Consider the following 22,973-nt stretch of genomic DNA (forward strand, 5'->3'; position numbering starts at 1 on the left):
CTTTCATCCAAGGGTTGGAGATCCGGGGCCCTTGAATAAAGTCTGTCCATATGAGTCAGAAATTAGCTCTCCAGGGCAGAGAGCCACGGTGGCGTGCGGGAGAGCAATGATGTTGGTCACAAGCACCTGACGCTGCGGGCTATGGTGGGTCACAAAACCCCAGCAGCGAACCCCTCACTTTATTAGGCATCCACTTGTTTTACCTTACAACTCTCACATCTAACAGGAGATCGAACAATTGACTGACATTTATTTGTCTCTACTGTACATCAGGTAAGTCCGATCCTGCCACTGTGATGATCAAGAATGATATCTGATGTCGTAATCTTTCCCAGGAATCTATCCATCATCTACAAAAGTCATCATGGGAGAGATTGGCGAATTTTGGAAGGATATGAGAGAGTATCGGAAGAGGAGAAAGCGAGAAACCCCTCCACGTCGTCGCTGTTGGGACTGGATAATCGTGTCCGGAAACTGTCATTATGCTAAAAATCGCTCTTCCTTCAAGGAATACCGTCGGGTGGGACGAATGGTCCAGGATGCCACTGGGACCGAAACCTATATTGCTGGAGTGGGGACTGTGGAGCTTAACGTTCGCACAAGCCCAAAGAAAGGATCTCCTTCCCGCAGTCTTGTTTTAGAAAATGTTCTACATGTTCCCGATGCTGTTTGTAATGGATTTTCCGTTGGGGTGTACTATGCCACTCATGGCGGGACGACCAGCTTCAGCCCATTTTTCAGAGGCACCGATGAACAAGGCTCTGCTCTTTGGCATGGCAAGCCTTTCCGTGGGGTTGAAAAGCTGGTTCTAGCCGGAAATCCGCAGGGAGAATCTTATCTCGAAAGCGGCCCGAAAATAATGAGCAAGTATTGGAGTGAAGCAAAACTTAAGGAGATCCTATCAACAGGTTAGCTACCCTATCACAAACACCCTATTGAATACAGGCTGACTTGATGTTTCCCTCAGGGCGTTAAGAATAGGCAAGGCTATTCATATTTGCCAGGGCCGCATGAAAGTTAGCCAGCTTGCAAACCTTCAGCACGTCAATATATAGCGCTTCTACCCTATTGTGAACGTTAAGACTTGGAACATAGTCTACAATTGACCTCCACACCTTGAGAACGAAAATCTCTCAAAAATGCATCAAGTGACGTCTGCGTTGCTCACCAATTTCCTTTGCGCCTTCGACCGAACCATGCACCTTTAACGCTTTCTAATATGGTTGGGAATATTTCCTAGATGGCAAAGCCTCCGTGGCCTCCATATCAACATGCTCTCGCTACCCAAGTTGTTTAGCTTAGGAGCCTTGACCCTCGCCCGTGGCTCTCAGCATTGCTATCAGCTTATTGGGGGTGGAAGTCCTTCTGCAACACAGTAACTACACGCTCTTGCATTTCATCTAGCTTTTACTCTCTTATTTGTTATTTCCCTGGGCTATGCAATACAAAGGAATTAGCTTACAGGCTAGAATGCTTTAATAAAGGTCAAATTTCCTGGTCGTGTATACCTGATCTGACGATGCATATCGGTTACGCATCCGTTCCCTTCTGTCTATCGTTTCAGGGCATTAGCGTGCGGCAGCGCGCGTCTTCGAGTTCCAAGACAAGGTGTCCCAGCAACGTCCGTCCCTTGGCAGCGGGAGACAGTGAAGCGCTGAATCGCTGAAGAGGGGGGTCGGCTGTAAACCAATCATAGTTATGTAGCCAGTCGGCTGAAGGCGCTAGTACTTTAGCGCTCATACATCAATTGCTTTCTTCGCCAGATTAAACTTGAAAAAGCAAGAATGAGCGGGCGAGGGTAATTCTTCAGCTTTCCCTTGCAGACAGGGAGAAACTAACTGCCCAGCTTTCTCCCACCTTGAGGAGGGAGAAAAGCCCGTACAGAAAGGGATCGCCGCCGCCTTTTTTTCTTTGGAAATCGTCCTTAAGTCGTCCCAATCGTCCCATCGACCATCCAGCGTGCGTTGACTCACCGCGATACCGCGGGGGGTTTTGCCCTAGGAGAAAAGTCCGAATTAGCTTTTTAACTGTTTGAAGCTCGAGAAGTGACGCCTGAGAATGAGCCTCTTGAGAGTGGTCTTGTTTAGCTGTCACCACGCGAGGCCCTCCGCATTCTCGTGCGCGACCGTTCGGCCCCCGCTGGCAATTGTCGGACCAAACCTTTATGTCCAAGACCAAAATCGGTGGTGGAGACTTTCCGCATCTGGACCGATCTGCCCAAGCAGCAGCCGGAATGGTGTATGAGTTGCTTTCTCGCTATTGTACTTATACGCCTATCTTCAAAAGCAGCAAACCTAAACACATGACTTTTGATTGGCCTCGCCACAGATTAATGTATCTCGTAAGAGAATTGCTTCGTTCCATATTGACACAAAATACTGGAGTATCTAAGGATCCCTCTCAAGCATAGCATTCAACCTCCTAACCACGCAAATCCGTCTCGAATAAACGCATCACACCCATCCGGCGGGCCACACGAATAAATTTTTGCATATGCCAGAACCAATCCTCATCACAAAAGGAGAAAACATTCGGGTCGAATGTCATAGAGAATTCCCAAAAATCCGGATACCAGCGCGCATCCTCCCAATCAATGAGTACAACGTCAAATGATCGTCCACCTTGGTCGTTTTGCCAATTCTTATCCTCGGGAAGTTTCTTCCCTTTTGACGGCGCAGTTAGGTAGTACAGAGCATTAGAGTAGAAGCTATACAAGCTATACAAGCTATACAATTTCCATTGTTTATGGAGTGCAGAAAGGATTTAAGACAACAGTGACCTCGGGACCCAGGTGCCCGGGCGCAACCTCCAGCTTCCAAGTTGGGTGCATTCCGACCCAAATAGGAAGGAGGGACCCCACCCCGGGGCCCCACCATGCCGAGCAGTTTCTCCGCTCCGACGCAGCATCACGAATTCAAGACCAGGTATTCGACACATATTCGGATTCGTTCATCTGCCGATTCCAGCACACTGTCAAGCCCCTCACCGTCATGGTCTACTATTTCACATCAAACGTGGTGAGCCCCGCGGCGTTCATCTACGTGGGAAAGGACAAATTCGAGAGTACGACTCAGACTCCCCTACCCCGCGGAGCATTCTAATACAAGCAACAGACGAGGATTTAATAAAGCACGGGTTGGACAAGGATGTCTGGTATAGCTCTCATCTTGAGTACTGCCTATTTTGCTTTGAGCTGACGCTAATCCAAGACCTCCATCCTACAGGGTTCGTTTGCGGAGTCTCAACGGAATTGATCAACCACACCGGACCTAACATTCCTCCCAGTTCCACGTTGATAATCTCTCGAGTGCGCACGTATATTTACGGCTTCGTGATGGCGAGTCGTGGGAAAATATCCCGCAGGAGCTCGTAGTTGACTGCGCGCAGCTTACGAAGGCGAATTCAATCGAGGGTGAGCACTCCCGGACACGGGCGACTGGACTCGCTTGCTAAAGTTCGAGCGACAGGAAACAAGAAGGATAATATTACGGTCATCTACACCCCTTGGTCGAATCTTATGAAAGATGGATCTATGGCGACGGGCCAGGTTTCGTTCCACAACCACAAACTCGTCCGCAAGGTTTTTGTCACGCAGCGGGAAAACTCTATCGTCAATCGACTAAATAAAACGCGGGTTGAGAAGTTTCCGGATCTCCGAGCGGAGAAGGAGGAGTATTTAAAGGCGCAGCAGAGGGAAGAAAGGAAGGCACGCGAGGCAAAGAAAAACAGGGAGAAGCAAGAGAAGAGGGAAAGAGAGCAATTAAAATGGCAGAAAGATCATGCATATGATGACTTGTTCACCGAAGAGAACATGGAGGCCAGCAACAACCAGGATCGTGATCCAAATTTCCTTGACGACTTCATGTGAACGTGTTTCCAATCGGGAAATCTCGGCGCCGGCTCGTTGCCACATCGGTTTCGTGGATGTTTATACCCAAGCTCAATAGAAGCCCGCAACCTATTCTTTTAGCATGCTGTTGTTGCGACGCAACCCTTACTGCCACAGTCCGGTCCTCTCTCTTCCATTAAAGAAACAGTCTATGTCAATGCGAACACCAGATCTCGCTACCAAGTCAGGCCCGGGCTGCACTGTCGACGATGATGGGTCTGACTACGCACGCATTTCCCAGGCAGCTGCCGGCCACAAGTTCGATATCGTTGATACACTGGATACCATCATGGTATATAGACTTCGGAATTGAGTGGTCGACTAACGATGTATGATCTTTCAGCTTGGGAATTCTCCGCAGAACAGTTGCAGTGCTTTCTTATTCCTTTTTCCAGGCTCTTCCGTCCATGATATTTCGTGTGTCAGGAGTATCCTAGACCAGTTCAAGGAGCAAAGTCTCCATCTGACGTCTCATGCCGACAAGCTGAGCATGATCCCGACGCACAAGCCTCATTAGATTCGTAAGGTGATCAAGGAGATTAGGGTATATGGGCTGGACATTATCTCCTGGAGGCTCCAGCGGATAAACCCACAAGCATGGCCAGGGGACTGAGGGACTGAACCGCCGCAGCGCTGTATGAATCCGTCAGTATCCTCCAATATACATCCAGTTCTGTATCCCAAAAGTTGAAGGCAATTCGTTTGAACCAGAGCCGCCTCTTGGCAGCCTCTGGACGAATATACTGGCAAGTCTCTATCAGATACGGCTCAAGAGCTGCTGTATCAGCATATCTGTTCGCGAATCCACTCGTCGTCCGCAAGCTCCTTTGCCGAACTCCGTTTCTCCGGCTCCCACTGCAACATCCTCCGCATCATGCGGAGAAACCTTTCCTTATCCTTGCCCTGGAGCTTTGTTTCTCTCCGCTCGAGCGGAGTTACGTCCCGTAATAAACCGGCCGAATGAAAATCGCCAACGTCAGAGAAAAACTTCTGCCTTTGCCTCGTGCGCGCAAGAAGACTTGGTGGGGGAGGGCCAAGGAGATTTATCATCTCAGCGAGATGTGCCCTACTCCTGTATTTTTGAAATTCGGGATCGTTGCCTGTGAATAACGAGCCGCCTTCGAAGATATCCCAGATCTAGGACGCGGTTAGAATAGGAAGGTCGTTCGGTTTTATAAGCGCTTTTGGGCCTTACCATGCACCCCACGCTCCATATATCGATGCTGTACGACCATAGAACTTCCAGAATCCCTCCGGCGAACGGTAAATATCTGGCTGGACGTCTTTTAAATGTTCCACACCACCCAACACGGCGGAGCCAAAATCGCATAGAACTGGGAAGCCTACTTTTTCGGGAATCATATCGAGGTCACGAGTCATATAGATTGCCCTTTCGTCTAACTCTTTTCTCGGAGAAGGATTCTGGAGCTCGTCCGCTTCGAATTTAGCGAAGATTGAATCGTCGACGAGTTCGAACATGATGTTATTTGCCTTGATATCTTACCAAGTTAGCTTTTCAACGGCAGTGGAGAGAGTTCGGCTGTTGCCTACCAGTATGTATAACCTGACACTCTGTGTGCAGGTAATCCAGCGCGAGGAATACCCGCCGAAGCGTGAATGCCAGGACTGGATTCGGCAGCCTTCGGACAAGGTTGCGGTGAAGGAACTCCCACACGCTTTCAAATAATGGGGGATGGACAAGACATTGATGCTTGTCTTCAGGCCCGTCGATAAGAAACCAGTCAGAAAAGGACCTTATTGCGTTGCGGCCTGGATGATTCGTGGCTCCGCTCATGGCTCCGCTCATGCGCTGATACATCTTGAGCTCGCTGTCTATCCCCTGCCCCATTGATGCAGCTTTGATGAAGATCTTGAGGGTCACATAAGACCAGCAAATGTTAAATTATTCTCATATATTAGCACGTGTACGAAGAGTGCTATTAGGGGGGACTCCACCTCATATCCCGCGCAAGCCATACAGTCGAGGTAGCTCTGTATCCAGTTTTCCTACGATTTGGTACCGGTCTCTGATTACTTCGCCGATTCGCGTGGGATAGTAGCGTGAGGCTACATGATCAGGGAGGGTTTCTTCCTCCAACGTCTGGCTTGCGGATATGCGGCCAAAGTTGGAATTAGAGAAGTCGAGTGGCTTCCATGGTCGCCTCAGCAGGAGTCGCGGTAAGACAAAATTATGAGAACAAGTTGAGGGTTAGCCCTGTCGATGTGGATGCAAATCCGCGAGGTGGATACAGAGATACAGAAGAGGGAGGCCATTAAGGGATCTTCACTGAGGATCAGTGTAGACTTAGCCAATCATCACGTCGAGAGCAATGGCAACTGATGGGTAGAGCTACGAAGTCGATTCAACAACTACTTGAAGAGATGGAGACAAGCAAAGGGACCAATAATGCCTCAGTCCTCAGGCTAATTAATTACATAATCCGCCCAACAAACACCCGCCAGTTCCACAGGATTGGAGGTATGCCAAGACCCACACCGCGCTTTCCATCTAAGGTTATATTATGGTCATATGGAATCTACAAGGAAGTGATAGAGCGCAAACCAGAAGACCTGAGCCTAGTACATATCTCGTTGGAATAAGAGGTTGAATAATTATCCCCAAGACTCTATTACCCTGAGGGGCAAAGCAGTCGACCGTGATGCACCTAAGGTCTGTGCCACCGCAGATCTATGTATATTGCGTCGCATCTATACGTGTACGCATACGAAGGAGAAGTTACGAACTAATCCACTTCACGATGCGCAGTCCAGTATTTCAGGAACCCAGCCATAGTGAGGTAATCCTCGTTAGCCATACATTGCGGAACTGAGTCTTGAAGATAATCCACCGAGATACCTCATTTTGAGAGAGCATATGACACGTGATCCGGCGGAAACCGGAACGTTCGGCCCGATCCCTGCAACCGGGCCACTGCCAAGACCAGGAGTTGGGCGGAAGGTTCCCTGGTCGGCAGACGGAAACGTCGGTGAGAGCGCAAGAGCGGAAGATCACACAACACACGGTCTTCTTCCAACACCCTCCTCCCACGCTTCACTTCCGTCAACCGCAACCATGAATTGTCCGTCGCGCACCGATGACACCCTCCCTCATGCCGACTGGAACCAGAATCCGCCGTTTCTGGCACCCGACCTGACCACCCGTCAGGATCTCAATGGCATCTCCAATGTGAGGGTGTTGAAAACAGGTGCCGGGATCCTGGACAGATCTCGGCGCTGCCTGCATGATGCAATGTTGCCATTATCGCTCAAATCGAACCCTGATGGAGCTCAATCTCTGCAGCCGGGGGCGTCCCTGACTCTGTCAGGTAAGTTTCACGATCCCTACGGGTGGTAGATGACAGATCAATGGAGAATTCCGCAACGCATTAACGCCTGAAAGGACGCCCGAACAACGAATGTGATTATCCTCGAGTCTCTTTTGATAAGTTCAAAAGCTGGACTCTATGGTTGCTCTCTGTTTGGTGTACAGCCATCTTCATATCCGCAAGCGGTTTAGTTGACCAATTGGCCCGTGTGACACCGGTTATTGTATTCCCGCGCACATATATGGCCCCCGCTGCAATCCCTTACACATTGGACGATGTGGCCCAGGCTCACCCGGCGCGGAGCCACATGAAGCGACAGACTTGCGCACAGGGTGGCGTTGACAGCAAGAGCTATGATACTCCTCTCCACGTGGGAGCTCTGTTCATCATTCTCGGTGTCTCGTTCCTCGCCTGTGCTCTGCCGATTTTAATCATTCGCTTCTCTCGCTTGCGCATCCCCACCTCATTCCTCTTCTTTGTACGTCACTTCGGAACCGGGGTCCTCATTGCTACCGCCTTTGTGCACCTCCTGCCTACAGCATTCACCTTGTTAGGAGACCAATGTTTGTCCGATTTTTGGACAACCGATTACCCTGCCATGCCGGGAGCTATCTCATTAGGTGGTATTTTTCTGGTCACCCTGATCGAAATGGTCTTCAGCCCGTTCCGACATGCCACTCAGTACATTTCAAGACCGGGCGACCAGGAGACAGGAACCGAGCCCGTTATCACACCTCAAGTTTCACATCCCGTACATGTCTCGGATGGCCCCAGCCCACAGGACGCAACGAGAACCTGCGACCAGGGTCCCCATTTACGTCCAAAAGGGCCACTAATTGGCAGAGAATCCAGTTTTAGTCGCTCTATTCGCCGCTTCGGAGAAGAGTCTGATCGGATATATCGCATCTCATCAGCACCAGGCGTTGCTTCCACTCCGCAGGTTAATGAGGCTAAACGGCACAGCGGCCGTCAAGAGGATCCTCAGAGCGAATTCGATCTTTCCGAGAAACAGAAACATAACAAGGATGTCATGCAAGTGTTCATGCTTGAGGTTGGGATTCTGTTTCACAGCGTGTTTATCGGCATGTCCCTAAGTGTATCAGTGGGTAACGAGTTTGTGGTCCTCTTGATTGCCATTGTTTTCCATCGTAAGTTGCCCCTGGAAGACATGTCTCGCTCAAAGTGCTTACACAACCTCAGAAACATTTGAAGGCCTCGCTCTGGGCTCTCGGATCGCCTCTCTAGACTGGCCCGCGAAGGCAGTCCAACCGTGGCTCATGTCACTGGCTTACGGATGCACGTATGTTCTCTCCTAATTCACAACCATTTCTTCGCCTTCCCGTAACTGACCCATTCCGTAGGACACCAATCGGTCAAGCAATCGGCATCGCCACACACTCACTATACAGCCCCGACTCAGAGGTGGGTCTATTGCTGGTCGGCACGATGAATGCCATCTCGGCAGGACTCTTGATTTTCGCTTCGTTGGTCGAGCTCATGTCAGAGGACTTCCTGAGTGACGAGAGTTGGCGAGTGTTGCGCGGTCGCAGGAGAGTTGTTGCATGTTTGCTGGTGTTCCTGGGCGCGTTTTGTATGAGCCTTGTTGGTGCCTGGGCCTAACCTTGGAAATCGCTCCCGCCACCCGGTCCGGCCGTTCCTGTTGACGTTTTCTTGTTCCTCCGCAATTCGCTCCTTCCGACTGGCTGACAACTCTTATCGGGCTCGCCGCCTCCGACCACGCCTTGAATCATTCCGGGCTTGCCTTTTTGGCCAGCTCTTTCTTTCAGTTCTCTTTATCACTTGTAACACGAAGCTGATTCTCGGCCGACTTGTGCCTTTTGCGGCAGTATCTAGCGCAAGCGCGCTGAATGTATTTTTGATGCGCGGGGAGGAAATTCGATAGGGAATAGATGTGTATCCAGTTCCTACGGAGGCCGGAGAGCAGGTGCAGAGCCTTGGAAAGAGCAAGAAGGCAGCCACAATCGCCGTCGGAGAAACAGCGGTTAGCTGAGTGCTGAACGCAATCCCAATCATGGTCGTTCCGCCTTTAATTCTTGTTCAGTTAGAAAATACAAAGTGGCTCAAGGCCCAGCCACGGATGGTGCTCCCTATCAATCTAGGGTTAATCCTTGGTACTTCCCTATTTGCACTTCCCTTGGCTTTAGGTTCATTCCCGCAACGGCGGACTATCAGCGCCGCGCTAGAAGAAGAGTTCTGGAAGTACAGAAAGGTCAGCAAGGTAGAGTTCAATCGCGGGATGTAATGTCCGCGGCTTCCTTTAGGCGCACTACACCAAATAGAGGATCTATCTTATTGAACACCGATCAAGCGATAATTCACCGTTTGCGCGGATTAGAGGGATTGATGAGCAACCCACTCCCACAAGACAATGCAGACGCTTCAAGCTTACCCGCCGTGCACCCCATGATATCTTGAGCCTCTACAATTGCACCGGTCCTGGCGCTTGAGTCCCAGTCCGCCGGCATCATGATACTCGGGGGAGACAAAGACGGGACAAAGATCTTTATGGAGGACGCCCGAGAGGTTAACAGGACATGGCTGACAGCTCAGGATCAACCGGTGGTCTTTGAATTGAGCTTTTCTTCACAAATCCCCATACTACCTGCTTTCTTCAGGCCTGTCGCATGCAACATGGGTCAGTGTGGCGGAGTGTATGCCACTCAAACACATAATGGCGCTTGTCAAATAATTCGGAGGTACCCTTTCCACGTGCCTATCAATACTATCGATTAAATATGCTCATAGACTAGGGTTAAAGTGCTGGATCATGTCATGGCTGTCTTTGTTGCGAGAACCAAAGCAACAATGAACCTGGACTGGGTATGGTTCAAGCACCCACAAAGGCCTTTTGTTGCAACCTTTCGGGTCGAACGGTGTGAAAGAAAATCTATTTTCGGTTTCATCTTCGAGACTGTGGTTGAAAAACGAAGAGACTCACTGCGGTCACATAAGTATCTCTACCCAGTCTGCTCGACTTCTCGCGCCATGTTCTATCAACCCTAACTACTCCTAACGTGGCCAAACACCAACTGCAAGATGCCCAAGGCCCCAATCGAGAAGCTACCGGCAGAGATGCTGTGCTATATTGTGCAGCAGCTCGTTGGGACTGATGTTATGGCTGACCCTTATTCATACGTGTATCCTTCAGTCCCAGCGAGCCTCTGTCTCGTGAACGGCCGATGGAATCAGATATTGACGCCTCTTCTATACTGCCACTATAAATTTACTGCACATCCGAATCAGATGAAATCGCTCTGGTGCTTCCTGCGCACTGTTGTAACGCGGCCAGAGCTAGCCAGGCTTGTGCGACAGCTGACCGTCATTACCACCCAGCCTTACGCGTTCTACGCGTCCGAGAGCCAAGTGGAGTTCTTGAAGAACCTGAGACGCCTCTACGAGAGCAACGAGTCCTGGCTCACCACCGCCTATACTCAAGCTGGATGGGTCGAGCCAACCATCAACAGGCCCTTTCGAGCAGAGTTGAGGGAAGGCGCGGGAAGCGACTCAGAAGGGGACAATGAGTCGATCGGGCCGGATGACACTCTTGCCGCCCTAGCAAAGCTGGTGCTGTACGACTTTTTCTTTACAGCAAGTGAGCGGCCAGATCCGAGTCCACAGGAATTGGCCAGGTGCGAGTCGTTCTTTCGCCGGAGCTACCACGACCCCCTCGTGGCTCTCCTCAGTGCCCATTGCCCCGATCTCCTTCGTCTGAGCACGCACGCCTCATTCGAGGATCCTTTCCACGACGACATCTTGTGCTGGGCGGCATACAGCGCTACCGATCGCAGCTGTCCAAAGGCTCTTGCCTTCCAGAGGTTGGAAAACCTCTCGATATTACCCTCGATTCCGTACCGCGGCGTTTCTCTATTAGCTTGTACGGATATCCTTCTCGAACGCCCATACTACCGACTTCCCAAATTGAAAGAATTCTTCGCCATGAACGCACGAGTAAAGCTAGGCTGGGCAGGTCCGGTCGCCGTTGAGCATAACAGCTCCATCGAAAGACTCACAATCGGCGCTTTTCCCCGTGACCGCTTCGACTACGATAATTTCTTCGGGATGATGAAGAACCTCACACACCTGACGATCTCGCTACCCCGGGACAGCACTGTTATCCATGGACCCAGTTTACATGATACTGTGTGGAAAAGCCTCAAGCGGTTCCAGGACCAACTGGAATACCTCGATATATACCAAGGCAACTTCCACTACCTCCCCGCCGACGATGCGTTCCCCAACGACGATGCTCTCTCGTTCTGCCCTCCCCTCCCAAAATTCACCAAGCTGAAGTACCTAGCGACCACCCCGCTCCTTCTCTACGGCCACAACTGCCACCACGGCAAGAAGCGCCGACTCAAGCAGCACCTCCCTCCACACCTTGTATCTTTGGGCCTTTACACCGAAAACAACGACTGGCTCAAAGACCACATCACCTATATCGACACGGAACTCACCGACCTCGTTGAAATCGCCTCGCGAAATGACATCCAGTCCATCGTCGTCGACTCTGCCCCGGGCGGCGCGTTCCCGATTGAAACAATACGTGACGGATGTGCCCGGTGGCAGGTCAAGTTTCGCGCCAACGGTGGGAATTGTCTCTTCTTTGGCGGATACGAGACCGCCTTTATGGATGTTTCCCGTCCCGATTTCACGACTGATCTCTGCCAGTTTCGACTCCATGCGAAGCAGGCTGCGGAGATTATCCCGCGCGGGATGAAAATCTATGGCTTCGAGGGGAAGCTGAATGTCGGCAGGAGGTGGCAGATGAAGAGGGCCCCCGGCTTGAGGGATGCGCAGTGGGCTCGGACGCCGAAGAAGCGCCGTTCGGAATAGGAGTAGGTCGGGCGTTTGTTTGGTTTCTGTGATAGATTTCTTTGTCGGTATCGGGCTGGTTCCTTTGTTTGATTTCATTGGGCTTGACTTTGGTTAGCTTTGGGTTATTAGGCACCTCGCTCGTTCGTCCTTTGTTCGTATATAGGCATGTCAAGCTCTTTGGGACACACTTGAGTTCTGGATGCGTATAGTAGGGGGGAGCTAGGGTATGCTATATAACCAATTTTGTTTGAAAACCTAGCTTTTTATCTGGAAGAGCTGATTACGTGACTGGTTATACTCTTCCCACGGCTTGTCTTCTTCCCTTCGCTTCATGAGAGGCGCAACACTACCCTCCGACTCGCCAAACCAACCCGTCGCCGAAACTGGGATGCAGCAGACATCCCGAAGCTTCACAGCGTGGTGGAGGCTGATCTCCCTGATATCCAATGGCCTGCCGAAGGCCCTGCCACGGCCCGAGAGCGGATGCAGCGTGCCAGGCACTTGCAGCCACCATCTCTCAGGCAATCAACGCCTCAGTCTCGTGGCTCCGACCCACCGCGAGTTCTCGCCCTGGCTTCACCCCGGCGTGCAGAATCCTTCAAAAAGACGCTCGCCGAGCCAGACGGAAGATTACCCGATACCAAGCCTGACATCGCGTCCCCGCACCTAGACACCTGATCAGGGACTACCGCGCGAAGCTCCAGCTTAGCCGTAAGCTAATTAAACGCTTCCGGCGGGACGCACACCGCAAAAGGGTCACGGCCGCCAGTAGGAGCATGCAACAGCTCTGGGGGCTCTCCCGCTAGGCCAAAGCCCGAATACCATACCAAGCCCACATGCCCCAGCTGACTGGGAGCGGCGCCACAGCCTTTACACATCACGAAAAGGCTCTGTTGCTTACCAAGTCCTTCTTCCCAGCGCCGCCAGACGCCGACCTCTCCGACATCCCGCCCAACTGTACTGGGAACAGATCACGGCCCTCAATATCACTGAACAGGAGGTGTTTCAGGAGATCCAACGCCCCAGGGCAGACAAAGCCCCGGGCCCGGACAGTATCCCTAATCGCGCGCTACAGGCCCTCTCCAACCTAATCACCCCCACGCTGACGTTCCTCTTCAACGAATGCCTCCGCCTCGGCCACTGCCCCGCACACTTCCGGGAAGCCCGCACTGTCGCCCTCCGCAAGCCTGGAAAGTCAGACTATGCTATCCCGAAAGCCTACCGCCCGATCGCCCTTCTCAACACCATGGGGAAGGTGTTGGAAGGGGTGACCGCCTCACGCCTATCCTACCTTGCTGAACGCCATGAGCTCCTCCCGGAGAACCACTACGGGGGCCAGCGAGCTCGATCCGGTCTTGCATGGATATTTGATTGGCAGGATGATTCTATCAAAGGTCTCGACATGCATAGTCATAGACCCAAGTTCAGTCGCTTGGATCCGTCAATATTGTCTACTACAATGCGTTTATTGCCTTGACTGTTGAGATTGATGATTTGGCTACCAAGGCACTGACAGCACAGAGTCTTATACTTGAATGCCATTTAATTCTAGCGGAAGACATCTCTAACTCAGACAAGTCTTTTCTAGGGTTAATACACTTTCGGTCGAAACCTCTTTCCGCCCCGCACAGAAGAGCTTATTTCTGGGCCCTATCACTACGGCCACACTTCATGCACGTGTCTCTATTTGGCAAGACCATCCCCTAGATATTTTTAGATCTCGTAAATAATACACAAATTAACCAAACTGACTAGAAAATTCTTGTCTTGTATTGTTACGGACACTCCTCTCCCGCACTCCACACCACCCACCCTCAACTTCTCTCTTACTATTCCCATGGGAGCTGCGCGCCATGGGACGCCACCTTAAGCCCTGGAAGCATACGCTCATCCGCGACATGTTACGCAGAATATGCTTTACTAATTTACAGATTGTTGATGCTGCCGAATGTAGTAAACAGTCTATCAGAAATATTCGTTCACACCTGCGCATGTTTGGTAGTGAGAGTCTGCCAGTACATCCCGGAGGTTGACCACGCAGTATGACCCCACCAATGCTTGAAGCACTCTTCGAACATCTCATCGAAAAGCCCAGTCTGTACCTTGACGAGATGGTAGTTTTCCTACAAGACGAGTTTGATATCACAGTCTCGCCCTCGAGTATAAAAAGAGCCCTTTCTTCGGCAGGTTGGACCAAAAGACAGCCCGTAACAGAGCACAAGAAAGGAACCACGATTTCAACTTCCATAAACTATCTGAATACCAATCATATCAACTAGTCTTTGTTGACGAGTCTGGATGTGATAAACGGATAGGATTTAGGAGAACTGGCTGGTCTCCTCTAGGAGTGAGATCTGTTCAAGTAGCGAAGTTCCATAGAGGCCAGCGCTATCAAATATTACCTGCCTATGCCCAAGACGGTATACTCCTCTCTCATGTTTTCGCAGGCTCAACAGATGCTATCATTTTTGAGAATTTCATCGAGCAGCTTCTACAACACTGTGAGAGATGGCCCGAACCAAAGTCGGTCCTAGTCATAAACAATGCATCTTTCCATCATTCCGAGAAGATCGAGGAGATGTGCTCTGAAGCTGGGGTCAAATTACTGTACCTACCACTTTATTCACCTGGCCTGAACCCTATTGAGGAATTCTTCTCCGAGCTGAAGAGCTACATTAAGCGAAAATGGAAGTTATACGAAGCTTGTCCCGACCAGGGCTTCGATACCTTCCTCCAATCATGTGTTGATGCTGTTGGTGCGAGAAAGGCCAGTGCAGAAGGCCACTTTCGACATTCCGGTGTTACCGTTGACGAATTCGGGGAAGGCGCTTAACTTGAAGAACATCATTCGCTACCGGTCCATTTCATCGTTGATAGACCGTGGTGCTCCAAAATTATCGATTCTGTCTACCCACTCTGTGATTAGTGCGCTGGAGGCCAGTAACATGCCAGGCCAATTAATGACCATGTGAATTTATGGATTTGCCAGCCGTTCGAGTACTACTTAGCGTCCGCTTTTAAAAATGCCCTTTAACTGTGTCATGAAAACTCTTCTCTTCGATGTGTAGCTTGACCTCCATTCCTGCTCCGCTGGTGATTAGTCTGATAAGGCGATGGAAGTAGTGCTGTTGTTGGACATCGCTTGCGGAGTCTCAGACCCCTGTCTTGTTACGGATGTCATTGGATCTTTGTAGAAAGTAGCGAGCACATGCTGTGACACCAGTCGTGAGGGATGGTCTTCTGCGAGCACTTTTGATTTTATCGCGACAACATGCTCTAGGAGTTTGACTGCCTCCTTGACCTGGCTATTTGCTTGGTATGCTCCCGCGAGCTCATGCTGTGATGCCAGTCGTGAGGGATGGTCTTCTGCAAGCACTTTTGATTTTATCGCGACAACATGCTCTAGGAGTTTGACTGCCTCCTTGACCTGGCCATTTGCTTGGTATGCTCCCGCGAGCGCGTGCCGCGATGCCAGTCGTGAGGGATGGCCCTCCGCAAGCACCTTCGATTTTGTTGCGACAACATGCTCTAGGAGTTTGACTGCCTCCTTGGCCTGGCCATTAGCTTGGTATGCTCCCGCGAGCGCGTGCTGTGATGCCAGTCGTGAGGGATGGTTTTCTGCAAGCACTTTCGATTCTGTTGCGACAACATGCTCTAGGAGTTTGACTGCCTCCTTGACCTGGCCATTAGCTTGGTATGCTCCCGCGAGCGCGTGCTGTGACGCCAGTCGATCCTCGCTATCCTGGTCAAGGTTTTTATCTCTCCACTCGCAAGACTCCTGTAACCAGACAACAGCTTCTTTCATGCGACCATCGACGTATAAGCACAGCCCGACCTTCAAACATAGCTCACTCATCTCCTCTGTGCCTTTGCATTGCTTATCTCTCTCTATACGTGCCACATGCGGCAGGAAAGCCCGCCAAGTCTCACGGTTAGTGTAATCGTCGGAAGGAAAGACTTTCAAGAGGTGTTTTAATGCCTCCATCCTTGTCACTACTCCACGACCGTTTTGATTCACCCAAACTCTGGTCGCTAAGTGGACGAGCCTATGCATGTCGAGTTTAGTGCCGTCGTCTCTTCTTTCCAGAAATGAGTAGGAACAGAGAGTACCGATAGCTCCTGCCAGCCGTGCTTCGTGATCGGCTGTTGGTAAGATAGAGTATGGGATTGCCCTCCATTCAATGCAAGACATAAATGCAAGGAGATCTGCAGCTAATGGATCGCATTTAAGGATCCTGTTGAAGGTTATCATCCATGTCTTCGCGACTGTGTTTGGCAAGTTCCGATATCGTGTTTTATCACCCCAATCTGTGCTTAGAAGGGTAATAGCATCGTCGTCTGTCTTCTTCAATAGCCGCAAATACTCAGAGATTGAGCTTTTGTTTATGTTGATATATGCTGCTGCTTGGGTGATAGCTAATGGGAGATATTCCAGCTCTGTAAGAAGATTCATCACGATATCAGAATCATCACAAAGGCCGTTTCGAACCAATGACTTTTCTAATAAATCTGTCGTGTCGTGTCTCGTCATCTTTCCTATCTCAATCATATCGTTTCCCGTTAGGTATTGCGCCACGGCCCCATGTCGAGTTGTAAATATAGTCAGGCCATCGTCGCTTTCAGGCAGAAAAGTCAACAAGCCTTCAGTTTGGTGGGTCCCGCGAAGTAAGTCAAGGTCGTCAGCATTATCAACAATTAGCAGCCACTTTCCTGCGCTCTTCGCAGATAGATGTTGCCGCAATAGTACTTTTACGTCATTGCTGTCCTTCTGCGCCTGACGTATTCCTAACACTTGTGCTACCTCTGAGCAGCTTAGCTCAAATGTCTCCATACTCAGCGATTGTACCCAGAAGATAGAGAATTCTGGGCGGTCTGCCTTAATGGAGTATGCGAACTGTAGCGCGACTTGTGTCTTACCGATCCCACCGAGACCGCTAAGTGTTATCTTTTGGCAATCTTTCCACTCAAGAAGCTTTTGTTTCAAAGTATTGAGCTCTGCACTGCGGCCCACAAACTTTTTATTTAGCGGGGGCAGGTAGAAAGTACGCCTTGTCTCTATGTAGTGTGAGGTTCAATTCCGAATTTTGAGCTGTCACATGTAGACTAACCTCGTAGTGCATCATCGACAGTTCTTGTGTTCACTATATCCGCCGCCGGTATTACTCCTAGTAACTCCTTTGCGTATGCCGCTGCTGTTCCCGCCGCGTACGGCTGCCATCTCTTGTTCTTATGCGAGTCAGAGTAGTCGCAGATGCCGCGGATCACCAGGCATGGGAAGTTGTTCATCAGGCCGGCCGCCTCCATCTCGAAGCAGAGGACTCCTCCGAATTCAAAGCTAGTCTTGTCCCGTTCCACACCATCCCTCATCACCTGGTTTCCCGATGCGATGGTACCGTAGTGAATGATTGGTGTATTGTTCGCCCGCTCCTTCCTCTGCATCGTTCTCGCGGCCGTGCATGATAGACAGTTATTCTCTCCGCTATGATTGTACTCCGCTTCGAACAATATATCGCTTCCTGCTTGGTCTCGGCCGAACTTTGGGAGGTCACTAAGCTTCGATAGGTGTGGCGACAGACTCCTTCGGCCTCGGTCAAGGTTAGATCGAAGCTTCGTAACGGCAGCAAGCAGGATTGTAGGTGGAGTATTAAGGAACCCAGTCCGCATAAACCCGCTTGGCGTTGACTTTCCGAAGTCGTATTGTACCACTCCGCCATGACCGTTTCCCGGCTGGCTCACAACAACGTCGCCAAGCCGAATATCGGCTTCTTTGCTTGGGACGCCGCCTCCGATTCCCACCATCAGCCCAAAACGTATGGCCGGAAACGTGTTCTTCATCTGCATGGCCACAGCTGCAGCGGAGTTGGTGCCTGTCTGTCCTGCAGGCAGACAGGCCAAGACGACGTTGTGGGCTCCGATAGATCCTAGAGTGTATATATTTGAATCGTTGTGGTTCGGAGGCAGGTCTTGATGTTCTTCGTCAAGCATCTCCTGCGCGGCAGTCAGCTCGTCCGGCAAGGCGCTTACCCACCCGACCGTGTAGTCGTGGTGACTGAGGCGGCGGGCCATCTTGCTTGGGTGTCAGCTGAAATTGTCCTCGAGATGCTTATGCTTTAAGCCTGAGAATAAAAACCAGCACGAAGTGCGAGAGCGAGACGAGTTGTCCAAGACTAGGCGCGTCTTTCCTACGGCTGGCATGGGAAAGGCGTAAGGCTGCCCCGCTGGCATCACGTGGCGCTAAATTGAATTAGCAACCCCCGAAGATAGTTAACTAACTAGCTATAGCCAGTTAGTCCATACAAGTCCTCGGCATAGAAATGCTGGGACTCCTACCTGATGAAGAGTGAGAGTAAATGCTGCGCCGGGACGACCAATGACCCCTTGTGTTTAACGAAGTAGTAGAACTACTTATTGTTATAAGTAACCGAAACAAGAGACCTTCGAAGCAAAAATCAAGAACAAGCTAAGACCTTGAATCCTTGACTAAGACTAATTAAAGACCTCATAATACGGTCAGTCGGTGAAGATGCTATGCAAAATAAAATGCGCAAAAATTCCACCAATGATACCAAAAACGGCATATAACGCCATAACTCAATCGTCCATATCGTCAGCAAAATCCTGAATGCGCGTGTCTGGCGACATTTGTCCATTGACATGTTCTGTCCCTTCCTGGATGTCACGAACAAATCGCCGAGCAGTCCCCTTCGTCACCCCTTGTTCAACAAGAAACTGCACATGGTCTTGATCTTCTTCGACTAGCTCGAGGTCAAGGTCATTAGACAGAGTGATACTGCATGCCTTACGCCAGTCAGCTTTGCGCTTCTCGTCAGTCACTTGCAGTTCGTGCCATTCACAGTATGCCTTGACAGCTTCATCTCGAGGCCCAGAGATCTTGATTCTCTTCTTCGAGGTCGCAGGTTTGGGTATAGCAAGCTCATGTGTACCCTGCGGAGCCAAGAGATTGATGTTGATTGGATATGGAGCCCCCCAAAGCGACCTGGTTGTTCGTTTTATTCGAGCCCCTTTCAAGTTTTTGCTGGGCCTCCACGTAGAGAGCTTGTCGAATGCTTTCTGGAGCTTCGTCGTGACTGTCAAGTTTGCCCCCTGCATCCACATAGGAAATAAGCCTCATAAGGTGGGGTTTTCGTAGGCCGTAATGTTTCCTGCCCTTCGGATCCTGCCAGCACCACTTGTCGACGTTACTGCATGAACTCACAGAACATCGCATAAGTTTGTACACGTATCTCCAGGATGAAGGCTGGTTTGACTCTTCTTCAGCAGTGATGACTGCGTCTCGTTCAGCAAGCATTCTTTTGGTGGCTGAAGAGCCTCTTTTCTCGCATGCTTTAGTCGCGTCATCGTCTCTCCTATATTTGACAGTGATGGCAATCTGAGGCGTCCTACCCATGCGGACCAGACTGCTCCACTTACGAAGCTTTCTCTCCACTGGTTTCCAATCAATGTTAGTGTCATCATAGCGCTTCTCAAGAGGGCCCTCGTTACGGTTGACACCACAATCTCTGTGTCCTCGAATCGGACCCGCCGGTTACGTTTCTTGGTATGCATCGACCCATCAATCTTTTGCTTCAGGCGCTTCTCCCAATATTCACTCGGAGCTACGACCAAGTCCTGTTCGGTCTCCTTGGCCTCAGTGGTCCGATTGATCTTAAGTTTCCAGGCGATCGTGTAGCAAATGAATTCTTGCTTTCCTAGCTCCTCGTAGTTATTACCATCCCGTTTTTCCCGCTCATCAAAGGGAAGAAACCCAAGGTCATTAGGCTGCGTTTGGCGCGAAGTAGGATTCGGGGCAGGGCTTGGCGAGTACACTGTACTAGGCGTCCAACCAAAGTTACCTGGTGTTGGTGGAGGATACAGCCGGGTGCGCCTTCTGCTTCCCATTCAAAGACATGTGCTTGCGTTTTCCAACCCTAATCACGTGATCATTTTAAGCCAATTTAGGATAAGCGAATAACTGGCACGTGGGAACGGTAAGAACCATAATGTACCGAACCCGTTAGCCGTAAGTCGCATTGGTAACGTCCCGTTCGGTCCCGGTCGGTCCCTTCTGCCTCAGGCTTCACTTTGACAGCGGGGAAGCGCCTCGGCAGACTTCGTCCCAAAGCCATCCCGGACAACAAACCTTGATCTTCCAGAGAGCAAAATCAAAACGCCATTTAGATTCGATTCCCGTTGTAAGCGGCTTTGTGAGACATTAATCGGCTTGATCTTCTACATCACTGCTATATTATCCTTTTGTGCGCTTCTTGCTTCGCGTTGTTTTTCTTCTGTCTTCTTCGATATATTTTCCCCGTCGTGTGACAGCCTCGTGGCTGTGCGTTGTCCTCACCTCCGAAGTCCTTGCCGCCCCTCCTTTTCTTGAAGTTCGATGGTCCCTTGCATCCTTCATTTTTGCCGACAAACTACAAGTTTATCGTCCAAAGGAGCGGATCGAGTGCTACTCCGGGTACTTGCTGCTATTCCAACGCTTGGCCACTCAAATGACGTTCACGCACGCTTCTTACACAGTCGCCTGGATCTGCGCCTTGCCGTTAGAGTTGGCAGCTGCAAAAGTATTTCTGGACCAAGTTCATCCTCGACTAACTCAACCGGAATCTGACCACAACGTCTACACACTTGGGAGTGTTGCTGGCCATAATGTAGTGGTGGTCTGCCTTCCTACTGGTGTCTATGGGACCACATCTGCGACTGCTGCCGTCTCACACCTGATATCGACCTACCAAAATGTTCGATTTGGGTTGATGGTTGGCGTTGGAGGAGGGGTTCCCAAGGGAGATCCTGATATCCGCCTTGGCGACATCGTGGTTAGCAAGCCCACTGACACCTCAAGCGGTGTCATTCAGTATGACTATGGCAAGACACTCCAGAGTGGACGATTTCATAGGACCGGGTCGCTTAACAAGCCTCCTTCATTATTACTCAAAGTCATTGCTCAGATGGATAGCGACTATATGCTTGGGAAAGCATCGCTCAGCAATATACTGGCCAGCAGTCTTCAGAAGGATAAAGTTCGCAAACAGTTTCCCCGGCCACCAAAAGACCAGCTATTTCAACCTTTATATGATCATGTCAATAACAGACCTGACTGCGCGTATTGTGATCCAAGCCAGCAAGTGAACCGTCCCGAGCGGATACCAGAGCCTTATATCCACTACGGCTTGATCGCTTCTGGAAATCAGGTGATCAAGGATGCTAGAACACGTGATCTATTCGCTCAAGAGCTTGATATCCTCTGTTTCGAAATGGAGGCTGCTGGAATCATGGATGTGATTCCATCACTTGTGATACGAGGCATCTGTGATTATTGCGACTCTCACAAACATAAAGAGTGGCAACCATATGCCGCGTTTGTTGCTGCTGCGTACGCGAAGACTGTGCTCATGCAGGTTCCCCTTCAAGAGCGCTCAGGTGACTTGGAAAAATCAGTGCCTGGAAAGCGCCACTGGATGGTACCTTTCCGGCAGAACCCGGGATTTGTGGGTCGAGAAGGAGAGATCACCAAGGTAGAAGAACTTTTCGGAAAGGTGAATGGGCCGTTCAAAGTTGCCCTCTGTGGGCTGGGTGGTGTGGGGAAAACTCAAATTGCGCTTGAATTAACCTATCGCATGCGCGAGAGAGACCCCACATGCTCTGTCTTCTGGATCCCGTGTACCAGCAATGCAAGCATTGAACAAGCGTTTATGGGCATCGCGCAAACTATAGGACTCCAGGATGTGAAGCCATCTGATGTGAAAGAGCGTGTCAAGGTCTACCTAAGTCAGGCCAGCGGCCGGAAATGGCTTCTGATTTTTGACAATGCAGATGATATGGATATGTGGGTTGGAGAGTGTGCTAGTGCTACAGAACTAGCGAACATTCTGGCTCCAAGTGAGCAAGGTCACATCCTCTTTACCACTCGCAATCGGAAACTAGCGGTGAGACTGACATCGCCTTTTGTGATTGATGTCTCTGAGCCGGATACAGAGACTGGTGTTAAGATCCTGGAGGAGGGACTTCAGAAGAAAGAGCTGCTTGATAATAGGGACAAGACAATCGCTCTTCTTAAACAGTTGACTTTCTTGCCACTGGCGATCTCTCAGGCAGCGGCATATATTAACTCCAATAATATTAAGCTCTCTGACTATACCGCACTATTGAAAGAGCAGGAGTCAGATGTTGTTGAGCTACTCAGTGAAGACTTTGGAGACGATGGAAGGTATCAAGACATTCAGAATCCAGTTGCTACTACGTGGTTAATCTCCTTCCAGCAAATTCAGCGGCTGAACCCACTAGCAGCTGACTATCTGTCATTCATGGCGTGTATAAGCCCTCAGGATATTCCGCAATCTTTGCTTCCTGAGGCTCCATCAAGAAAGAAGAAGGTCGATGCAGTTGGTCTTCTTAAGGCCTTCTCCTTTGTGGCTGAGGAAGCTAAAGACCATGCTCTAAGTCTACATCGATTAGTCCACCTCTCGACTCGGAACTGGCTAAGGAGGGAACAGCAATTTAGTCTGCAAATTCAAAAAACAGCCAATCACCTTAAGCAGGTTTTCCCAGGCAATGAGCATAGAAACCAAAAATTATGGAGGGAATATCTACCACATGCACTTTCATTGGCTGGAGAAAGTGATTTCCAGAGAGAACGTGAGGAATACACAAGATTACTTCAGAATGTCGGGAGGTGTCTGCGCACAGACGGGCGATACTCGGAAGCGGCTGTATTGTTCAAGGATATGACGAAAGTACGGAGGAGGAAACTAGGTGATGATGATGCCGTATCTCTGATGGCCGACTTAGCATCCACATACTCAGATCAGGGACGATGGGAAGAGGCAAAAGAGCTGAAAGTGCAGGTGCTAGAGATCAGCAAGCGGGTCCTAGGCCCTGAGCATCCTCGCACTCTAACCAGCATGGCCAACCTGGCC

General features: G+C 50.4%; 7 protein-coding genes across 7 annotated transcripts in view; 5 read left to right on the forward strand and 2 right to left on the reverse strand.

The window, feature by feature from the left end:
- Positions 1-203: 203 nt before the first annotated feature.
- BJX67DRAFT_368559 (uncharacterized protein) lies at positions 204-1,504 on the forward strand. Its single transcript, XM_071030644.1, has 2 exons — positions 204-908; positions 968-1,504. The coding sequence occupies exons 1-2, from the start codon at positions 365-367 to the stop codon at positions 973-975; spliced, it is 552 nt and encodes a 183-aa protein (XP_070880447.1). The 5' UTR covers positions 204-364; the 3' UTR covers positions 976-1,504.
- Positions 1,505-2,990: 1,486 nt separating this feature from the next.
- Positions 2,991-3,868, forward strand: BJX67DRAFT_386528 (putative DUF814 domain protein; the record flags this gene model as incomplete). Its single annotated transcript, XM_071034088.1, has 4 exons — positions 2,991-3,063; positions 3,114-3,229; positions 3,286-3,412; positions 3,468-3,868. The coding sequence occupies 4 exons, from the start codon at positions 2,991-2,993 to the stop codon at positions 3,866-3,868; spliced, it is 717 nt and encodes a 238-aa protein (XP_070880448.1).
- Positions 3,869-4,044: 176 nt separating this feature from the next.
- On the reverse strand, positions 4,045-6,751 carry BJX67DRAFT_392231 (kinase-like domain-containing protein; the record flags this gene model as incomplete). The annotated part of the gene is made up of 6 exons (XM_071034916.1): positions 4,045-5,026; positions 5,085-5,140; positions 5,191-5,388; positions 5,441-5,759; positions 5,901-6,051; positions 6,708-6,751. The coding sequence occupies 6 exons, from the start codon at positions 6,749-6,751 to the stop codon at positions 4,673-4,675; spliced, it is 1,122 nt and encodes a 373-aa protein (XP_070880449.1). The 3' UTR covers positions 4,045-4,672.
- Positions 6,752-6,893: 142 nt separating this feature from the next.
- zrfD (putative plasma membrane zinc ion transporter) lies at positions 6,894-9,363 on the forward strand. Its single transcript, XM_071034917.1, has 4 exons — positions 6,894-7,215; positions 7,290-8,363; positions 8,416-8,515; positions 8,577-9,363. Exons 1-4 carry the CDS (start codon positions 6,963-6,965, stop codon positions 8,833-8,835), a joined length of 1,686 nt encoding a protein of 561 aa, XP_070880450.1. The 5' UTR covers positions 6,894-6,962; the 3' UTR covers positions 8,836-9,363.
- A 909-nt stretch (positions 9,364-10,272) lies between these two features.
- On the forward strand, positions 10,273-12,069 carry BJX67DRAFT_386531 (uncharacterized protein; the record flags this gene model as incomplete). Its single annotated transcript, XM_071034089.1, has 1 exon — positions 10,273-12,069. One exon carries the CDS (start codon positions 10,273-10,275, stop codon positions 12,067-12,069), a length of 1,797 nt encoding a protein of 598 aa, XP_070880451.1.
- A 3,079-nt stretch (positions 12,070-15,148) lies between these two features.
- Positions 15,149-18,117, reverse strand: BJX67DRAFT_386533 (kinesin light chain; the record flags this gene model as incomplete). Its single annotated transcript, XM_071034090.1, has 2 exons — positions 15,149-17,106; positions 17,160-18,117. The coding sequence occupies 2 exons, from the start codon at positions 18,115-18,117 to the stop codon at positions 15,149-15,151; spliced, it is 2,916 nt and encodes a 971-aa protein (XP_070880452.1).
- A 2,432-nt stretch (positions 18,118-20,549) lies between these two features.
- BJX67DRAFT_375980 (purine and uridine phosphorylase) overlaps positions 20,550-22,973 on the forward strand; it is a gene marked incomplete at both ends in the record, with an annotated part of 3,033 nt that continues 609 nt past the window's right edge. The window contains 2 exons of the mRNA XM_071031779.1: positions 20,550-22,286; positions 22,425-22,922. Of these exons, the coding sequence (XP_070880453.1) occupies positions 20,550-22,286; positions 22,425-22,922 (2,235 nt within the window). The remainder of the gene's footprint in view (positions 22,287-22,424; positions 22,923-22,973) is intronic.

Source organism: Aspergillus lucknowensis (genome assembly GCF_044049455.1).
Source record: "Aspergillus lucknowensis strain CBS 449.75 chromosome Unknown BJX67scaffold_96, whole genome shotgun sequence".
NCBI lineage: Eukaryota > Fungi > Ascomycota > Eurotiomycetes > Eurotiales > Aspergillaceae > Aspergillus > Aspergillus lucknowensis.

What these genes read in the sequence shown, in the direction of transcription:
- BJX67DRAFT_368559 (XM_071030644.1), top strand. Translation starts at nt 365, where the DNA reads ATGGGAGAGATTGGCGAATTTTGGAAGGATATGAGAGAGTATCGGAAG.
- zrfD (XM_071034917.1), top strand. Translation starts at nt 6,963, where the DNA reads ATGAATTGTCCGTCGCGCACCGATGACACCCTCCCTCATGCCGACTGG. An exon ending in GGCGTCCCTGACTCTGTCAG is followed by an intron (nt 7,216 to 7,289) that starts GTAAGTTTCACG and finishes AACGCCTGAAAG; the next exon opens with GACGCCCGAACAACGAATGT. An exon ending in GATTGCCATTGTTTTCCATC is followed by an intron (nt 8,364 to 8,415) that starts GTAAGTTGCCCC and finishes ACACAACCTCAG; the next exon opens with AAACATTTGAAGGCCTCGCT.